Source organism: Equus przewalskii, chromosome 7 (genome assembly GCF_037783145.1).
Source record: "Equus przewalskii isolate Varuska chromosome 7, EquPr2, whole genome shotgun sequence".
Lineage (NCBI taxonomy): Eukaryota > Metazoa > Chordata > Mammalia > Perissodactyla > Equidae > Equus > Equus przewalskii.
In genome coordinates this window covers 8208874-8229042 of record NC_091837.1, presented here as the reverse complement: position 1 = coordinate 8229042, position 20169 = coordinate 8208874, and the positions used below count along the sequence as shown (strand labels likewise).

At 47.7% G+C, this 20169-nt stretch overlaps 1 protein-coding gene across 3 annotated transcripts in view; it reads right to left on the bottom strand.

The window, feature by feature from the left end:
- The window catches only part of ASCC2 (activating signal cointegrator 1 complex subunit 2), a 41179-nt gene extending 22734 nt beyond the window's left edge, over positions 1-18445 (bottom strand). The window contains exons 1-7 of one of the 3 annotated variants that reach the window (XM_070626921.1): positions 18253-18426; positions 14151-14248; positions 8479-8637; positions 7939-8109; positions 6641-6770; positions 2140-2207; positions 1097-1207 (exon numbers count right to left, since the gene is read on the bottom strand). In XM_070626921.1, coding sequence (XP_070483022.1) covers positions 1097-1207; positions 2140-2207; positions 6641-6770; positions 7939-8109; positions 8479-8637; positions 14151-14231 — 720 coding nt within the window. In that variant the 5' untranslated portion in view covers positions 14232-14248; positions 18253-18426. Of the gene's footprint in view, positions 1-1096; positions 1208-2139; positions 2208-6640; positions 6771-7938; positions 8110-8478; positions 8638-14150; positions 14249-18252 lie in introns of all 3 variants that reach the window. The other 2 variants (XM_070626922.1, XM_070626923.1) reach the window with 2 other exon arrangements.
- Between the last annotated feature and the right edge of the window lie 1724 nt (positions 18446-20169).

The following is a 20169-nucleotide window of genomic DNA, read 5'->3' as shown; positions in this document are numbered from 1 at the left end:
TCTCTTCTAAGCTGAAGGAGACCCCACCCCTGAATCTGAAGACAATGCCTATGATCCTGCCCAGAAAGTACATCCCAGTGAGGACAAGAATATCAAGACCACACTTTTCTTACATTTTGAAGAGGGTATACAGAACATAAGGTGCTTTCTCATACACTTTCCTGATTCTCATGACAACTCTAAAAAGTAGGCTGGGGAAGGGGCCAGCCCAGTGGCACAGTGGTTAAGTGCACACGTTCCACTTTGGCGGCCTGGGGTTTACCAGTTCGGATCCTGGGTGCAGACATGGCACCACTTATCAAGCCATGCTGTGGTGGGCATCCCACATATAAAGTAGAGGAAGATGGGCATGGATGTTAGCTCAGGGCCAGTCTTCCTCAGCAAAAAGAGGAGGATTGGTAGCAGTTAGCTCAGGGCTAATCTTCCTCAAAAAAATAAATAAATAAATAAATAAATAAATAAAAAGTAGGCTGGACAGGTCTCCATTTTACAGATAAGGAAACTGAGGTTCAGAGGGGTCAAATGACTTGCTGCCACAGCACCTGGCAGGCCCTTTTCTGAAACACTTGTTTTATGCCTGTTTTCCCACAGGATCTCAAGCTCCAGGAGAGCAGCTCACAGCTCCCTTGTTCATGGTCTATCTCCAGGCTTAACACAAGGCCTGACATGCTTCCAGCCTCCTTAAATATTTACCTTCTATCTGTCCTCCCCATTAGACTCCCATGTCCATGAGAGCAGGGGCTGTGTCTGCTTTTGCTGACCACTTTACCCCCAAAGCCCAGCACAGGGCCTGGCACATGCTGGGGGCTCCTACAAATTTGCTGAGTGAATGAATGGCTCAAGGAATAACACACGAATGAACGTGTTGAGCTGAACTCAGTGAAGACTAAATCTCTGTCCTCTGAATTCTAGCTCCCTGTTCTTTCCGCTGCTCCATAAATAAAGCTCCCAGAGAAAAACGAAACCCTGCTGAAACACTCTAAACCTGTGTGATGGAAGTAGCTGCTGACAGAGCTGGGGGAAAGGGCCGTGAACAGGGAAAGAAGCTGCTGGGTCTTCTATAAGCCAGAAAGACTGGGCTGAAGGGCAACCTCACCAGGAGAGGCATGTCGCTGGGGGTCAACCGGCCCCTCTCCTCGAGCTTCTGGGGTGTGGCGTTGGCCCCGTCCCCTTGCAAACCACAGTGCTGGAGGATATTGCTGAAGACCTGTGAAACACAAGAGGTGATGCTCCTGCATCCTGTCAAACCAGCAGCTAGGACCCCTGTCCTGCAGCCAGGGACGGGTGATCCCAAAACTGCCATGGAGCCTTAAGAATAAATGCCAGTGTTCCCGGGATACCAGCTGAGGCAATGACCTTCTCAGAGAGCGGGGTCAGGGTGGAAACTGCGTAAAATGGGGATGATGGGGCATCCTTCTTACAGGATTGTGGTGAAGATTAAAAAGACAAAATGTATGTAAAGCCCCCAGAATCCTGTAGATATTTCCTGACTGGATAGGCTGGGCAAGTGTATGATAATGAATATTTAAGATAGACATTCAGCAACATATAATATGTTTTTGAATCCTCTGGAGATAGCAATCTATGGGAACTATATTGAAATAAAAGACAAATCAACAGTGAAGGGAAAACAGAGCTCATCGTAAAATCATATATGTAACAAATGGTGCTGTCTTTAAGTACGCTAGCATGTAAAATTCTAGAAATTTCTGTGAAGAGTGGATAACTCTGGGTGGTGGGATTATGGAGAAATATTAATCTCCCTCTGTTTTCTTCTATTTTCCAAATTGTCTACAATGAGCATTATTATTTTGTAAAATGATTTTATAAAACTTTAAAGCTCTTATTTGAGAAACACAGGTCTCTTAGAGGGGTATCCCAAGACGGCTGTTGGCAAACAACACAAAATTCACGCCAAGCTGTTTTTGTATGAGTGCTGGGCAGCCCTTAGATTTCAGTCCTGTTCAAGAGAATAAAAGAATTCGAAGGGGTGTGGTCAGGGGTAGGACACAGAGACAGTCTGGGTTTGGAGCCAAAGTGGGGTGGGGAATAAACATCTCTCCAGAGGAACCCCATCAGGGAGGGAGGGGGTCTGCCTCCCTGGCTCCCCCTCCCCTGCGCAAGGCTGAGAGCTGTTACCTGAAGGATGGTGGGCATGGTTTCATCCAGGTCATTATAGTAACTTGGCTGCTGGAGAAAGATGCTTCCTGAAAAGAGAAGAGAAAGGTAGGAATTGGGAAAAGAGGGTGGGGGTGGAGAGGACACATTACAAATGGTTGCCAGCATGCTCTGTGACCTTTCTCCTCTTTCCTAAGCCTGTCTGCACCAGAGCAGTCCTGGCCCCAGGCCCTGCTGGCACAGAGCTTTGGCCCAGCCTAGAAACTTCCCCAGGGTGGGGGAGGGACCTTGCTCAGTACAATTTAACCTTTTAAGCACCTTGGCCTAGTGAATTACATAAAAGACCTGCCCTGATCAAACCAGCTCGCCCTGACATCCCCAGGGAGTGATCACACGTGGGCACCGTGCCTCGTATGACAGCATTAGCTTTGGAAGTGGGAGTTAGTCATCCAGGAAAATTAGGAGATATGATCTCTTTGCTCAAGAAACCTGGATACTACAATCCAGGATTCTTGCCAGGCCATGCCTCCAATAATGTGAGGAGACTCTAGGGAGAAATTTATCTGGAAATTCTCTTACCCTCTGCTTTTGAATATGCTAGCCATACTAACCCACCCTGCTCCAAGGTGAGAGGCCTGAGAGAGACCTGCAGAAAGGTCTGCCACACATTTGTGGCTGTACCTATAAAACGAAGCTCCTCTCCAAGTGTTTACTATCCTCCAAGTGCTGCCGCTGAGTGTGTAGGCTAGAGCATATGGTAACTGGAACAGAAACCAAGTGTTCCAGTGGCAGCCCAAATGGCGAGGGAGGAAGGGGGAATCACAGCCAGCTGGGGGACAGGATGATGCGAAATGCCAATGCCCTTAAGAAGAGGCCTGGCTTCTTCATCCCACTATATTCCCAGCATCTAAGGCCGGCTGGGTGTCAGGATGTTCTGAATTCTGGGGGCCCTCTGTCTTTGGGCAGGTCTGTCCTTGGTTTCCTTAATGAAAACCCTGCAACCCCTGCCCTATCCCAGAGGATTTGAAAATGAAGGAGATCAAAGGCCAGATGGGGCTGGGTGAGTAAGCAAGTCACTAGGTGGCTGGACTTTCCATAAACTCTTTCTTAGATGCCACTTCATTCCTTGATTCCAGAAAGCTGAGCACCTCCCACCTCTAGGTGGGCAGTGATCCCTCAACCTGTGAAGGTACTCCCTGACCATCTGCGCCCACCTCCTACTCCCGACAGGCAGGGAGTGACTGAGCTGTTTCCCTGCCAACCTCTGCTCTTCCTCGTAAAACCCTCCTATCGGAATCCTCAAGGTCAAGTCCAAACTCTTGACCATGGCACAAAGGGCCCCGTGAGATCTGGCCCCTGCTGGCATCTCTGGCCACCCTCTCCCCATTCCCAGAATTGCATTCCTCTCTTGCACCATCCTCAACCTCAGAGAACAAGCCCTGTCCCCTTCCTCTGCGGCCTCCACCATAAGGCAAGTGTCACCTCCTCCTGACCTAGGCATCAGAAGCAGGTCTCCCCTCAACAACTCCCAGGGCCACACCATGCTCCCCACAGCACCCTGACCACCTGGCAGCGGGAGGCACTCTCACCATCCTTCCAATGCTTAAGTCTGAGTAACAGGGATGTTTTACAGGCATCAGAATAGATCACATTTCACAATCTACCCTTGGGATCTTCTAAGTCCCTTTCCTCTCCTTTATCTGATTTCAATGACAGTGAAGATCTGACTTTTGATCTCTTAAAAAAATAATTGAAAGGTAAGGGACAGCAAAGGCATCCTTTGAAATGTCCCTCCTCCAACTAAAGCAGTTCAGAAGCCCAGAGTGAAAGGAAGGTATTGCCAACAGATCCGTGTAGTCCTCGATAGGGTCAACTCAGTGTACTCCTGCTTTGGCAAAGCAGCTCCCAGGGAGTCTAACTGAATGGCCCTGCTTTCAAAATTACACTTGCTGATTCATAATACCAGCCTTGAAGTTTAAAAAAAAGTGGGGGCAAGGGGGCGGGATAAGGACTGGGCTTCTGCCCAAAGAACCATCGACCAGTTTCCTTGCTCCCTCCTTCCCTCCCTTGTCAACCCTCTTCCAGCTGGTCTGTTCTGCTCAAGAGTTTCTGTGGTAGAGAAAGTGGAGGCTGCCCCTTGTTCTGCCTCCTGCTCAAGAGTTGGAAAGGCCCCTTCTCCACACCCACCCCAACACACACACACACACCCTAACACACACACACACACACACACACACAATGAAGGGGCTCCTAACGCCTGGTCCTGCCCTCGTTTCTGTTAACCATCCTCTAAGAGCCAAAGAAAGGGCTCTTCTTAATAAGCCAGTTGAGGGTTCTCAATCTGGGAATGAGAACATTCTAATACACCTCAAAATCTATGAGGGAGTATGTTTTTCTGGAGACGAGCTTTCATCTGATTCTCAAAAGAGTCAGTGACCCAAAAGCTTCAGAACCCCGGCAGCAGGCAGAGCTTTCTCGCTCCACCCTCGCCCTCAGGGAACTGCGTCATCTCCCCTGGGATGCTCACAGCCATCTTACACCCAACAGATCTAACACTGACCTTGCCTCTACTCACAGCCCACTCCCTCCACCTCTTGAAGTCCCTTTTTCTGCAACCAGCAGAACTGTTAAGACTTCTCCCTCCACCTGAACCCACTAAGCCCTGCTTTATTCTGCTTCCCTGATGTCCTTTTCCACCCCAGCAGCCCAACCAAGCTTTCATCTTCAAACCCACACCGAAGCGCTAGCTTCCTACATGGCCTCCTGCCTCCACCATCCCCACCAGAGTGTCGCCAGGTTAACTTTGTTACCAGATGGCTCCTTGACCTGCTCCAAGCTCCTAGAGGCTCCCATGGCCTCATCACCATAAGAGCTCCTACCTACCAAGTGCCTTAAATGTGCCGGGCACCATGCTGAGCACCACCTCATATTCAACCCCACAACTATCCTACAATGTAGGTATATCATTAGTCTTCCCACTCTTCAGATGAGAAAACTGAGGCTCAGAGTGGCTAACTGACTTGGTCAAAGTGCCATAGCCAGGAATAGACCTGGGTGTGAAGTGGGCAGTTCAGCTCTAAGGCCCACCTTCCTAGCCACAAGCCATGCCGCTCCCCAAGTGCTGAAGCCTGGCCTGGCTCCCTGATCTGGCCCCAGCTTCCCCTTCCTGTCTCCTGTGGCTGCCCTCCTGGAATGTTCTGCTCTAACCAAACTGGCCTAATAATTGTTTCTCTAGCTAATCATGCCTGGTGTTGCTCACTCACCCCATCTTCTCAGTCTACAGTAAAATTACTAAGAGTCTTTCCCTGGGAAAATAAATTAACTGATAATCAGGCAATAATTAGATCGGAATGAGAAACCAGAGGTGGTTCCAACAAAAAGGCTGGATGTGAAATTTCATATACATTATGCTCTAATATGCTTTTTAAAAATACACACAGAAAAGACAGAAGGAAGTAATCACCAAATAACTATCTCTGGGAGCAGGAATTTGGTAATTGCTTTCCTGCTTCTTCATACTTTAACTTCTTCCAAAATTTTCTTAATTAACATATATTACCTTTATTATTGGGAAATTTAAAAAAAAGGAAAGAAGGAAGGAAATCGTTTCAAGAGATAATCCAGCTTTGTAACTGGTTGTTTGGAAGACTGTGTCCTATAATCTCAGGGCGAGGAAGGCCGGTAGGGGTGTTCAGGGTGAGCACCTCTCCATTCCAGAATGCCATGAGCTGCGAGTCGAAGAAGACTCCACTGGGGTGTTGTTCCCTCTGTGAGACCCCAACAAAGCTTCCGTCTCTGAATGGACCTTCCAGCACTGACAGGATCCTACTGCTGACATCCATTCCTTTCACAACCCAAAAGAGTCCTCTCTGAACTCTGCCCCCATCTGTTCTCAGCCACAATGCAAATCATGACATTTTTAAGGTAGCCCCATTATCCCTGAAGCAGGGAGTGGCAAAGAACAAGAGCTTGAGAGTCAGGCCTACGTGGACATAAGTCCCAGCTTGGCCACTTATTAGTCATGGTCTCTCAGGCAAACCTCTCACCTTTTAACGTCAGTTTCTTTATCTGTAAATAGGGATGAGGATAGCATTTATGTCAGAGGGCTGCTGTGAGGATCAATTGAGATAACACATGAGGAATGCTCAGCAGAGGGCCAGGCCCCCAGCAAGCACTCAAATAAAGGTTAGTTCTCACTGCTCTTCTTACTCTTGTGGCCAAAGCAAACGTCCCTACCTCATGTGTCGCCAGGACATGTCCCCATGTGTCAACCGTTTGACACATGGCCTCATACTAAGACTTCAAAGTCCTTGAATAACCATGCGGTACACATTTTTGTCTCCACTCCTCCATCACCACCTAGTCACTTCTTTCAGAGTTGACACACCTTATCTGTTAAGTCATTTCCAAGCACCACCCGCCACTGCTGCTCTGAATCCCCCTGCGCTCAGGCATCTGCCTGTGGAACGGTCTAGTTTGGGGCTGTCTCTGTGCATCCCCTGAGGCTCCACGCCCTACACACCTATCATCTTCTGGAGCAGCGGTGAGTTGCCTTTTCCAAAGAGAACGCAGAGGTCCAGGATCTTTGGGATGTCAAACAGGAAGTTATTGTAGAGGATTTCTCCAAACGCGGAGGGGGAAATGAAATGCTCCTAAGGGACAGTGCAGAGAGAAAGGATGAGACACTTTCCGAGAGCACATGCATTGTAAAGTAATAGCAAACTCACGAAAAACAAACTTCAGGTCTGTCAACAGGGGACTGGCTAAGAAATGAAGGGCTGTCCACACTGTGGACATGTCTGAGCCTCAGCCACTGACCTGGAGCAAAGGCCAGTCTTCATTTTAATGTGAAAAGAAGCAAAAGCACACTATAAAATAGTCAGTTGGGGATTCATCCTAACATATTTATTGGTAATTTACCATGATGCCTGGGATTGCTTTAAAATACTCCAAAAAAGAAAACTCAGGAGCCAGCCCTGATGGTCTAGTGGTTTAAGTTCCATGCTCTCCACTCCAGAAGCCTGGGTTCATTTCCTGGTCATAGAACCACACCACCTGTCAGTTGCCATGCAGTGGTGGCAGCTCACAGAAAAGAAGTAGAAGGAGTTACAACTAGGATATACAACCATGCACTGGGGCTTTGGGGAGAAGAAAAAAAAAACTCAGGAAGAAAGGGAAAACAAGATCAGCAAAATGTTGATAATTGTTGAAGCTAGGTGATGGGTACATGGGATTCATTTTATTTTTGTGTATATTTGAAAAATTGCATACTAAAAAAGTAAAAAACAAAAAAGCAAGATCCTGTATTTTAAATACATACACACACACTATTGAAAGGAAAAAAAAATTCCCTGAAGCAACATCACCTTAACAGTGGTTATTTGGGGGCGGTGATTTGTGGGCGACCTTCTCTATCTATAAAATATTTCTGTAATGTTTGAATTGTTTAGAGGCAGTATTATTATATTTAAAATCACAAATAAGAAACAGTAAAGGTTTTTAGAAAGTACATACAAGTTCCTTTAAAAAATCGGAATTAATGTTTTCACACTCTGACGCACGAGAAAAGGCACAGTCATGCGTCAACTGGCAAAGGGCCCTCGGCTCCCATTGATGAAAACACTGGGCGTAACGCAGACCGACTCGGTGAATTAGAGAATAAGGAGGTGACACAGATTTCTTCCCCAACGGTGGGAAGAGAGGTGGAGGGAGACAAAGAGGAAACTCAATACTTCCAGAGCCTTCCTTCCCAGGGGCAGAGAGTCCAGCACAGAGGTGTTGGGTGTCGGGTGTCGACCTGTCACAGGATCAGGGGCTTACTTTGGATTCCTTGTGAGTAGACATGCGGAGGAAGGTGAGAAAAACACTTCGGTGGAGGCGCTTCTGCATGTCAACAACCTCAGGGGCCGGGGCCACCCACTCGTCGAACTTTCGGGGGACATAGCGCAGGTAGGAGTCCAGGCACTTCTGCAGGGTCTCATCAAAGATAACCTAAGCCAAGTGACACAGGAAAGCGAGGATTTGTCACTGAGGCTCAAGGGCATGTGGGTGGACTGCACAGGGGCTCGTGGCCCATCAACCCTGGCCTATGGCAAACATTCCAACCCCAAGGGACCAAGGAGGTAGGCATGAAGCAAGGGCTAAACACAAGTTTCTAAAAATGACATGTTGGAAGGCGTTGTGTAAACATCATTAAGATTGTGATACAATACAGAGCAATCCAAACCATAATTTGCTGTTAAGGATCCAGTGTAAGAAGTAGAGAAAAAAGCATCTCCTAGGGGGAGAAAAACAACAACAGCAACCAACCAATGGCATGTCATGTGCTTTGTCTAAGCGTTAATTTTGATAGAATGTTACCTGGCACCAGAATTTATCGTGAGGCAAGGCCAGGAGCCAGTCGAGGTCATTGGCTACGAAGGTGGCGCGTTCCAGGTACTCCTCCACTAGGGCGGGAATGTTGTCTTTAGGGGGCGGTTTGTATAACACAAAATACCGGTCTGCCTTCTGCTCTGGGTGCTACGGATCCAAAAACCACGTGTTAACGTGGCAAAGGTTAGTCAGCAAGGGCCCATCTGCCAACCCACAGCAATGACAACACTTGGCTGTTCCAACCGGTGACCCTCCAAGGAGCTTTGAAGCATAAAGAACCAAGTGTCTCTAACAAAGGGGGCTTGGTTGCATCCAGGGAACACTAGGTGGGCATTAAAAACCATGTTTTTTGGAGACTATTTAATGACACGGGGAAAGGTTAAGGGAAGAAAGAGCAGGATACAAACCTCTCTATTTAGTAAAATCAGTTTTTAGATTTTTTTCAAAAGTACATATATTTAATACATTCATACTCTGGTATAGGTTAAAAAAAAAGTGGGGAGAGGACAACACCACAAAGCTAATAGTCGTTATCTCTGGTGGGGGGGATTATGACTTGAATGTATTTTCCAATTTTTAAAAAATGAACATGTATTTACTTTTTAAATTATTTTTTAATTATACAAATGAGACATAAGCATCTTTTCTTTCAAAAATTTTCAATACTACAGAGAAGGTGAGTCACCTGGGACCACACTCCCAGTACCCGTGTCCTCCCAGAGGTAACCACACACCATCTGGTGAGTGTCTTCGCAGACCCTTTCTAGGCATTTATGTTAAAATATACCCATATAAGTATTTGCTTAGATCTGTTTTCATCTTTCCTATACAAATACTATCATGCCGTACGTATCATTGTGCTACATCCTTTTTATAATGAGAAAAAAACTTCAGTAATTTTTTTTTAAAGAAAAGATGCTAATCAAGTCATTGCAGGGCTCGGCTGAAAATCACAAGTTCTCTCTTGCAACCCTTACCTTGCCATGAACAAACCTTACTTTGTTCACCATAGACGATGAGCTCAGTTTTCTCCTCTGCCTACATAAGGGCTGCTTTCTCCAGGGGAAGTGGTAATAGGAGGAAGGCCAGGCAATGTCTCAGCTGTTATCAACCACAACTCACCCACTTCCAGGTCTGTGAGTCCAGGCAGAATAGGAAAATCACCACTGATTGCTCAGTCTCCTCGAGAACCACTTATGCCTCCCTCCTGCCTTATGCAAGTTTTCACACTGTAGAGTCTTTGAATCCCACAAGGATTCCTCGGGGCCCACCTATCAGGTGGGTCTTCAGGACCCCTCCCATTTAAGTCAGAATTTATACAGTGGGGTTCCAGGTACAAATCTTTCGAAAAAGGTATCCTGCTGACTGAAACAAGTTCAAACTACTCTCCAGGGCCTAAATTCATCTTTGTTTCCAAGCTCCCGACCCTCCTCTCTGTTGATACCTCACCTCTTAGGTCACTTCTTAAGCCAGGCTACTCACTGCTTCCCACTCCCCCCAACAGACACACACACACACACACACACACATATAGCCCTCAGTTTCTACCTTCCTTGCAATCCTACAAACATGTGCTGGCACTCCACTGTGCCTGGTGTGGTGGGGCACGTGAAGAAAGCTTCTGCGTGCTCAACAGAGCCCATGCTCCACAGGGGAAGACGTACATCTAAGCCATCAAGTGAGCACAAAACAGAGGAAGTGACAGCTCAAACCTGGCAGAGGGACCATGGGAGTACAAGAGGCGATTAACTACACCTAGAGGACAAGGGATGGCTTCACAGGGCAGGCAGCATCCGAGTAGGCCCTGGAGGATGAGGATTTTTAGATGGAAGAAACAGTATTTTTATGGAAGCATAAAAATGGGCCATAAAACAAAGGGCACAGATTGCATTGGGCGGTGGGAGATGGATTTGGAGAGAGAATGTTGGAATGATGATAATAAAAGCCACCACTTAGCAAGGACCCGCCCTGTGCTGCTGCCAAGTGGGCATGTTTCCATTTCTTTTTTACCTACAACAACTATTTAAAAGGGAGATCGTACTCTCCCCATGTTACAGAGAAGGAAACAAAGACTCAGTAAGGTTCAGGAACTTTACCAAGGTCACATGCCTAAGGAGGCCAACTGAGGCAGTATTTGAACCAACGCTTACACTGCAGACCTACTAAATGATCTATGGTACCTATGTGCCATCCTGGTCTCACTGCTTGTCCTTCTCACCCCAGCTCTGACCTCACCTCCTCCAGGAAGTCTCCCCAACTCCCACCCATGACTGGGTTAGGGTTCACCTGGGCTCCATCAGCACTTGCCCTCCATGCTTTCCTGATTGCAGCACCAGCATCAAAAAGGCTTTCAGATCAGTGGATGCTGCGGATGGGGAGAGAATAAGGAATGGACTATAGAGGGGCACAAGGAAATTTTGGGGAGTGGTAGAAACGTTCATTATCTTGGTTATGGTTACAGCTTTGTCGGTGTATGCAGATGTCAAAACCAATCAAGTTGTATACTTTGAATATATGCAGTTTATTGTCCTTCAGTGACATCCCAATAAACTTACATAAAAAGGGAGGGCCTGCCTTCTCTGTGTCCCCCACTCGCCTGTAGGTCTCTGGAGGCCGTCTGAGCCTTGCTCACCGCAGCACTCCCAGTCTCTAGAACAGTGCCTGGAGTCGAGCAGACTGTCCACATACCTTTGCTAGCTGGACAAGGGAATGAATGGAGGTAATGAAGGACCTTGAAAGCCAAGCTCAAGCTCAACAGCGGGGAGTTTATTCTGTAGGTAATGGGGGGTCACAAAAGACTTCAGAGCAGGGAGCAGCAGGCCCCACTTGTATCTTCCACCCTTCAAGCCTGGCCTAGGTCCCACTTGCTCTGTGAAGCTTTCTAAACATTCTCTACCCACCAAACTTCTATTTATCTTGATAAGAAACCACTATGCACTGTTCTCCCAATGTTCCACTTATATGAGTCTTCTCTTCCTCACGAGCTCATTCACCATTCTAGCCCAAGACTTTATTTCTTTCGATCTTCAATAGCACTAAGTATGTGCTGTGCACACAGTAGCTCCTCAAGAAACATTAGCTCCACCTAGCACTCTGCTAAGGCAGTGTGGTAGCTGTCCCTTGGCTAGAGATCTTCTTGTCCCAAGTTGGGACTTGAGACAAATATATGGTGGGTAGAACTCTCAGAACAATCAATCTTTCAGGAGCTTCCAGCGGCCTGCGGGGTAACACCCTTCAGCACAGCCAGCAAGGCCCCTCCTCAATCAGGCAGCCATCTTCCTCAGCTTGTCCCTCTTCCCATCTTACCCCCATTCAATGCTTCTGTTGCAGCTACTGTTGTCATCACTATCATGACTGAGTACTTATTATCTTCTAGGCACAGTGCTAATTCACAGACGTCTCATTTAATCCTCATGACCACCCCACAAAGCTGTTCTGTTATTACCCGTCTGGGATCCTGAGGCTTAGAGAGGTTAAGAAACTTGCCCAAAGACATTCAGCCAAGTTTGTGTGAGGTTTAACACAAAGCCTGTGCTCCTTAACTCTGTGATACTGCTTCCACCCCGGGTGACTGGTGGTCGGTGTAGGAGTCAGGCTCTCTCAAGACTCCAGGCCAGCATACTTGGATCCTCCTGCCAGGTCCACCTCTCTTGCATTGCTCTGCCCAGCTAGTGCTTATTCTCCCTTCAATACTCAGTTCAGGATCCACCTCCTTCAGGAAGTCTTCCCTGGCTGCGCGTGCCCTCCCACAACCCCCAAGACCTCCCTGCCCCTATACACTCCTTTGGTCTGGATCAGCGGCCTGGGTTCTGGGCTCACATAGTAAGTAGCCTGGACTTCCTTCTATCACAACCCTGATCACACTGTAGAGAAGCTTCTGGTCTGCTTTTCTCTCAGACCATGGGCCCCTCAAGGGTAGGAACTACGTCTTCTCTCTTTGTAGCTCCAGCACCTGGCACAAGGCCTGGCTGAGGTCCTTAATTCATTTACTAAATGTTTCCTGAGAGCCTACTACGTGTCTGGCACTGGGAAACCAGAGTGAAGGGACAGGACCAGGTCCCTGCTCTCACAGAGCCCACCATCTAGCAACCTAGGTGTTCAGTACAAGGGGAAGGACAGAGGAGGAAAATCAAACTCAACCTCTCAAGGAGCCAGTCTCCACCCATGCTGTCCAAGAGAGCTTTCTGTGATAACTGAACTGCTCTGGCAGTTACACCTGCACTGGCCAATACGGTAGGCACTCACCAGATGGGGCTGTTTTAATTTAAATTAACTAAAACTAAATTAAAAACCCAGGTATTTCCCCAGTCGAACTATTCACATTTCAAATGCTCAACCTCTACAGGTAGCAAATGGCTACCCTGTTGGAGAGAACAGTTTTAGATTTTCTGATAAATATTCTCCTTACATAAAAAGGTTATGTATGGGGCCGGCCCCACAGCCGAGTGGTTAAGCTCACACCCTCTACTTTGGAGGTCCAGGGTTCACCGGTTTGAATCCTGGGTGCAGACATGGCACTGCTCATCAAGCCATGCTGAGGCAGAGTCCCACATGCCACAACTAGAAGGACCCACAACTAAAAATATACAACTAGGTACCGGGGGACTTTGGAGAGAAAAAGGAAAAATAAAATCTTAAAAAAAAAAAAGGTATGTAACGAGAGGCTTTATAGCAGAAACATTAAGGGTATGGGCTCCAGGGTCAGCCTAGCTGGGTTCCCTTCCTGGTTCCAATAATTTCCTAGTTCTGTGACCTTGAATTCTTGGTTTCCTCATCTATAAAATGGGGATAATTAAAATTCCTACTCATAGGACTGTGGTGTGGCTTAAACGAGATAATCCAGGTGAAGTGTTTAGAAAGGTTTTGGCCCAGAGCGAGTGCTCTATAAATGTTAAGTGCTATTATTAGAGAGTACTTAGGAAGTAATAGGAAGCCATCCAGAATGCAGGAAATAAAACACCAAGCTCTTGTTTCCCACGACTTTACTCGAGCCCCCAGAAAATACTTCCTCCCACCTTGTTCGAGTAAGCTCATATTCTTGGGAAAACCGCAAGTGGGTATGTGGACTCCAGTCCCCACGCCTGTCTCCTTCTTCAGCAGCCTGGCACCTCTCCGTGGCTCTAATCTCCCTCTGCAGCTGGTAATCGGCATGCTCACAGCCTCCTTATTTTTCAGTCTCACGAGCCCTGCTGAGTCTGTATGTGGCACTTCTAAGCCCGTTGAGATAAAAGACAGCCTGACCTCTGAAATCAGTGTTCCCTCCACAGTGTGGATAGCAGCTGAGATAGCTCTGAAAAGGGCCTACCTGAAACCTGAACACCTCCTGCAGGGTCAAATCCCCTATCCCAGCTTTGGCCTGGATCCATTTCTAGGCCAGCTCAGGCTGAGTCAGAACTGCCATTAGACTCTGATTCAAATTGAAATGCTTTGGGGGAAGGTGTGGGGTGGTGATATGGAAACTACTACTCAAATTCAAGCTGCTGCTTGGAAAGGAAACTTCTACACTGGGCCTGGAAGGAGCTAGTGGTGCCCCAGCTTCAGAATTACTGACCATGGCCCTCAGGTTATTCTTAAAACAGATAAAGAAGGAATTCACTTTTTGCTTCTGAAATTGCACAAATGATAATATCAGGCTGAACGGGTTCAAGGCACCGGCTCACCAGCGCTGGTGAAGTCCTCAGCTTTCCCGTCTTCAGGTCCTTGTGGGTGATCTGGAGTTGGTCCAGGGGCAGAGCTGGCATTGTGCTGTGTGACCCTCCTGAAAGGAATATGGGTGGGAAGAAGAGAGCAGATACATAGGCTCCTGGGGGCAGGGGCCTGCTCTGGGACTGATCCCAGAGCCAGGAGAGAAGCTTCAACCTCCGGCCTCAGGCTGTTCCTGATGCAGGCCTCGAATCCACACTGAAGTGACTTTTCTGCCTAAAGCAGGCATTCTCAGCTGAGGAGGAAAACACTCCCCAGGTGACTCCTGATATATCCCCATCCCCTTTGAGAATTACTGGCTAAAAGTCTCTAGATTATCTTTATCATGGCTCCAGCTCCACACCCTCCTTACCCTGTGAACTCTGTGAAGACAGCGCCCGAGTTCACCTTCTCTTGCTATTTTTCCCTTGACCAGCACAGGCCTGGTACAGAGGCAGCCTTGTCAAATGTTTGATGATCGAGTGAATATGAGAATAATCTTCTTATAACTCTAACCAAATTTTAAACCTTTTGAGGCTTGGGGCCATGGGCCTTTCCTCACTTGTAAAGGGTGTTAAGATTTTACAGCTTCTCTAGGCTTCAAGGAAGAAGGACATGGACGAACAGAAGGACCAGGGAAGATAAGAAAACTCATAGAAAGCTGCCATTGCAAGCTCCTTTCTACAGAGGCCCAAACCAGCCTCAGAGTCAGTGAGTGGCACACCCCACATCTCCTGTCTTCTCGTCTGCCATCCTTTTCACAATACCACTTGGCCTGACCCTCAGGAGGGGTATGCATATTGGCTGAATCATGGAACGGAAGTGAATTAGGCCCTCTAAAAACATGCCATAAAAGGCCAGCACAGTCTCAATGACAAACTGAAGACATATCAAGGCTGAGATGAGGAAATTGTCACCTCTTAGGCCCTCACAGATGAGTTGAGGGGCATGGTCAGCTATGAGTTTCACGGGTCATATATGTATATATGAGTGTCTGTGTCTCAGCTATCAGGCCCGGCCCTGGTATTAAGAAGACAGACTGATGAGGCAGGGTCTCTGCCCTGGGGGAGCTTACGGTCCAATAATAATAATGACAACAGCAGCAGGAGCAACATGCTTATCAGGTACTGCCGCTCTTCTAAGTGCTTTTCTCAGCATTAACTCACTTGACACACGTTAACTCGCTTTACATGTACTGATGCTCATAACAACTCTAAGGCTGGTTCTATTATTACTTCATTTTACCAATGAGGAAACAAAGGCTCAGAGAAAATAAGAAACTTGTCCAACGTGTCAGTTAGTAGTTGGTGAAGCAGGTTGGTTCGTATCCATTTGCTGCACCAAGTCTAGTGTAGATGAGTTTGTGTGGGGTGTGGCTGGCAGGAAAGCATCTCTAGAGGAGAGCCTTAAGGATCAGGAGAGCCTGAGTTGAGTTTTGATAGTGGAGACTGGCCAGGGAAGAGGGGTGCCCCAGAAAGACGGAACAGCAGGGGCAAAGGTAAGGAGGTGGGAACCAGATTGGTACACAGGGAATCTTGGTTCAGGAGCTGTTTTAAAGACTGTGAAGATATCCGTCTGAGAGGGGTGTAAAAAGAGAGAATCTGTCTGTCCAGTCCTCAAGGCCTGTTCCAGTTCTAGGATCTCAGTGGATCAGACACATGGTCCCTGCACACATGAGGTGGCCTGAAAAAACCTACAAGGCAAAGTAATGAAAGGGGTTTGGGATGAGTTTTCACCCTTCAGCTTTGCAAAATGTAGATAATATCCTCTGTTGCGTTTACATTATTTCTAATCAAGTTACTATCTTACTAGCCTCTCACAACAACCCAGTTAAGGGCGACAAGGATTATTACGCTCAGATGTCCAAAGAGGGGCTGTGATTTGCTCAGGGCAAATATATTAGTGGCCAAGTTGAAACTGAAGCCCTGCTCTTCTACCTTGGGAGCTGGGTCTCTTGTGCTGAACATGCTAAAAATGCTTCTTTCCTAACCCCCCAGCAATGCTGGGAGGGCAGTGAGAAACATCAGTGGTCTGCTAACCAGTGCAGAAGTCTAAATGACTCAGAGGCCCAGTTCTTTCCATGCTCACCTTCCAAAGACAGTAGTGGGAGTGTCCAGTGTGGGGATCTAGGGTGGGGAAAGAGTCATAAGGAGAGGGCAGCTCTCCACCCTTTAAATTCTAGGCCACAGAGTCCAGGCCTAGACAGGTAGAAACAGCACCTGCTTTCAGAAGAAATCCACTCCTATAAGCCAGAGCCTAGAAGGGCAGTTCAGACTCAGGCTGATGTGACGGTTGAAAGAGAGCTTTACAGTTCTGCAGCCTGGGTTCAAATGCTGGCTCCACCTTTTCCTACCCATGTTGAGACCTTGAGACAGTTCCTTAACCTCTATAAGCCTTGATTTCCTCATTTGTAAAATCAGGATGATAATAGTACATAATCTCTCAGGGTTCATGTGAGAAGTAATCAGTGCTAAGTGTTCAACATAATACTTAGCATAAAATAAGCACTCAATAAAGTTTAGTTGTTATTTAAGTCCCAATCATAGGCCAAGCACTTTGGGCTTCCTTATTTACTCAGCAAACACTGACTGAATACATTCTGGTTCCTGGGCATGTAAATGACTATCATTCAGTGTGGTTAGAGCTATAACAGGAGATTTCCAAAACAAGCACAGCAGAGAAAGGGAGGATGTCACAGAGAAAGTGACCTATAACCTGGATGTGGAAGGATAGAAGGAAAAGATGGGAAGGAAGGGCATTCCAAGCAAAGAGCAAGCATGAGCAAAGGTTCAGAGCCTGTGGCTTTGAAGGAAGGGGGAGGCATCTAGTAACATTGAAAACACAAAGTCAGGGAGAGGATGACAGAAGCGAGGAAAGAAGAGGTTGGATAGGAAAGAGGGGGCCAGTTTAAAAAGAGCCTCAATGCTATGCTAAAGATTTTGGCCTTTCATCTGAAGGCTGTGAGGAAGCATTTAAGGAGAGGAGAGAATGATCAGAAAGAGAAGACAATAACCTGGTGGCTGGAGACACCTTCTATGAACCACTGGAGAGCAAAGACTGCGTTAATCATCTCAGTTCTCCACTCAAAGATTTTTGAGCACCTACTATGTGCCAGGCACTGAAGCCCGGAGAATACTAAGATGGGCAAATAACAGACCTGGCCCTGCCCTTTATAGAACTTACAGTCTTCATGGGAAAGACAGATACTAATCAAACAGCCGTACAAACGACTAAAACTCAATACCATGATGTATGCTATGTAGGTAAGGCCCAGGGATTATCACAGCATTTAACAGACAGAACTGACATGAGGGAGGGAGGACGCCAAGGAGGATCTCAGTTTTCATCTAAAGTATGGGTAGAAGTTAACCGGGCAAAGACTAGAAAGATAAGGACAATGATCATGATGATGTCCGTGCCCATCACTGCATCCCCAGTGCCAAGCAAGGCAGCAGAAGCCAAAAGTTAGGAAAAGGCTGTCTTTAGAAGGGGAGCTCAGTGCAAGTACCAATCACAATATGGCCTGGGAGCATCCCCAGGACTACTGCTGCCTCAGTTTCTCTGGCTGTCATCACCTTTCTGGTCTCAATTCAGTATCACTCTCCTCAGAGACCTTCCCAGACTGCCCTATCTAAAGTATTCACTTCCCCGGTTACTATCATATCTTTATCTTGTGCATTTATTTGTCGTTGACTGTCTCCTCCCACTAGACTATACGTTCCCTGAGGGCAGGAGCTTTGTCTGTCTTGCTCTGTTTGTATGCCCCGTGCCTAGATCTGTACCTGGCACGTAGGAGACTCTAGACATGTTTGTTGAACGAATGAATGAACCCTGAGGAAACTGAAGCCCGGGGTGGGGGTGGGGGTGCGTGACTCGTCCAAGGTCACTCTGGTGCCGAGTCTCGAACCCAAAACTCCCTGTTTCAGTGACCTGGCCTTGGGGGGCGATTCATGGCACCTGGGACAGCGTAAGGCTCGGCCCCGCCGTGGAGGAGAGGAGGACTGAGGCCGCCAGAAGCACTGCCGCGGCTCCTCCCAGGCCCGCTGCCCCGCATCCGGCAGGGCCCAGCCACGCACTCACCTCGGCGGCTCCACTACCGGCGCTGAGCCGCCCCCGCCACCGCCGCCGCAGTCCACAGTGACAGCTCCCAGAGCGCCGGCACTTCCGGGGTCAAACGGCTATTCCGCAGGCGCAGACAGGAAGCTTCCGCCCGGCTCCGCCCCCGGCGCCAACTGCCGCCGGGAAGGAGGGCCCTGGGCTACGCCCCCAGCCCTAAGACTCCGCCCCCACAAGGAAAGGGGCTGGCCGTAACCACGCCCCCTGTCCCCATCTATCTTGGTCCCGCTTCAACGGCGAGGATGGAAAGTGGGCCAAGGGTGGGTTGTGATTCCACCTCTTGGAAAATCCAAGTATAATACACGGCTTCTCAGAATCCCAGACTTCCATCTCCTTCCTAATCTTCACAGTCGTCATTTTACAGATTTAATCCAGAGGAGTAGTTTTAACAAGTCAAAAGCGTAAACGTGATGTTGAGTGAAAGAAAGCAGACAAAGTAATACAGACTGCAATTTTGTTTATAGGAAGTTCTATAAAAGGCAAAACTAATGAGTGATGGTGGGGTTAGGATGGTGGTTATCTCTGTGGCTGGTGAATGAGAGGGGCCACAGTGAGGGTGGGGACATTCCCCGTCTTCATCTTAGAGTAGCTCCAAAGATGTATTCGCTTTAAATGTCATCAAACTGTACACCTGTGAGTTGTGCACTTTTCTGTACGTTTGCAATATTAAAAAGATTTTGTTTTTTAAATGAAGAAGGAGGCTATGTATAGCTATCTTAAGAGCAGACTGTAATTTTTCCACAGAACGTCTCAAGCGGTGTAGGATTAGTGTTCCCAAGCCTGGCTATGCATCAGAACCGTCACAGAAAGCTAGTTAAAAATATACATCCCTAGGGCCGGCCTGGTGGCCTGGTGATAGTTAAGCTCGAGCTCCGCTATGCCGCTGCTTGGGCCACCTGGGGTTCACCAGGTCGGATCCCAGCGCGGACCTAAGCACCACTTATCAAGCCATGCGGTGGTAGGCGTCCCACATGTAAAGCAGAGGAAGATGGGCACGGATGTCAGCTCAGGGTCAACCTTCCTCAGCAAAAAGAGGATATTTGGAGGCTGATGTTAGCTCAGGGCTAATCTTCCAAATAAATAAACAAACAAACAAACAAAACACATCCCTGGCTTCATCTCAGTGCCTAGCACACAGTAAGGGTTAAAAAACCACAACCATCATTATCATGTCATTATCAAGAGGGTCTTATGGAAGACCCTAATGGAGCACACAACCCAGCCTTGGGAGTCACGAAATAATATCTAGCACCCTGCACCCTCCTAGTGCCAGGCTCTGCTCTTTGCACTGGGGCTACAAGGAAAGACAAGCACGGTGCCTGTCCCCGGGTAGCTTACAAGATAGGGGAAAGCAAGAAAACCAACAGCTATGAGGCAATGTGATAAATGCAGGATGCAAAGGAAGTAGGGAAGATGGGCTCTGAACCAGGAATAGATTGGGAGGGACTGGGTACTCTATTAGTTATGTATTGCTACCTAACAAATTACCACAGACTTTGCTTATAACAACACACGTTTATTATATCACATTTTCTGTGGATCTGGAATCTGGGCATAGCTTAGCTGGCTTCTCTGCATCAGGGTCTCCCACAAGGCTGCAATCAAGGTGTTAGCCAGCACTGGAGTCTCATCTGAAGGCTCAAGTGAAGAAGGATCTGCTTCCAAACTCATGTGGCTGTTGGCCAAATTCAACAGGATTGAATTGGCTGTAGGACTGAGGCCTCAGTTCCCAGCTGGATTCTGGCCAGAGGCTGCTCTCAGTTCCCTGACACATGGGCTTCTCCAATGTGGCAGCCTGCTTCATCAAAGCAGGCAAGCTGAGAAGGCAATAGGGAGAGTTGGCTAATAAGACAGAAGTCACATTCTCATGTATCCTAATCA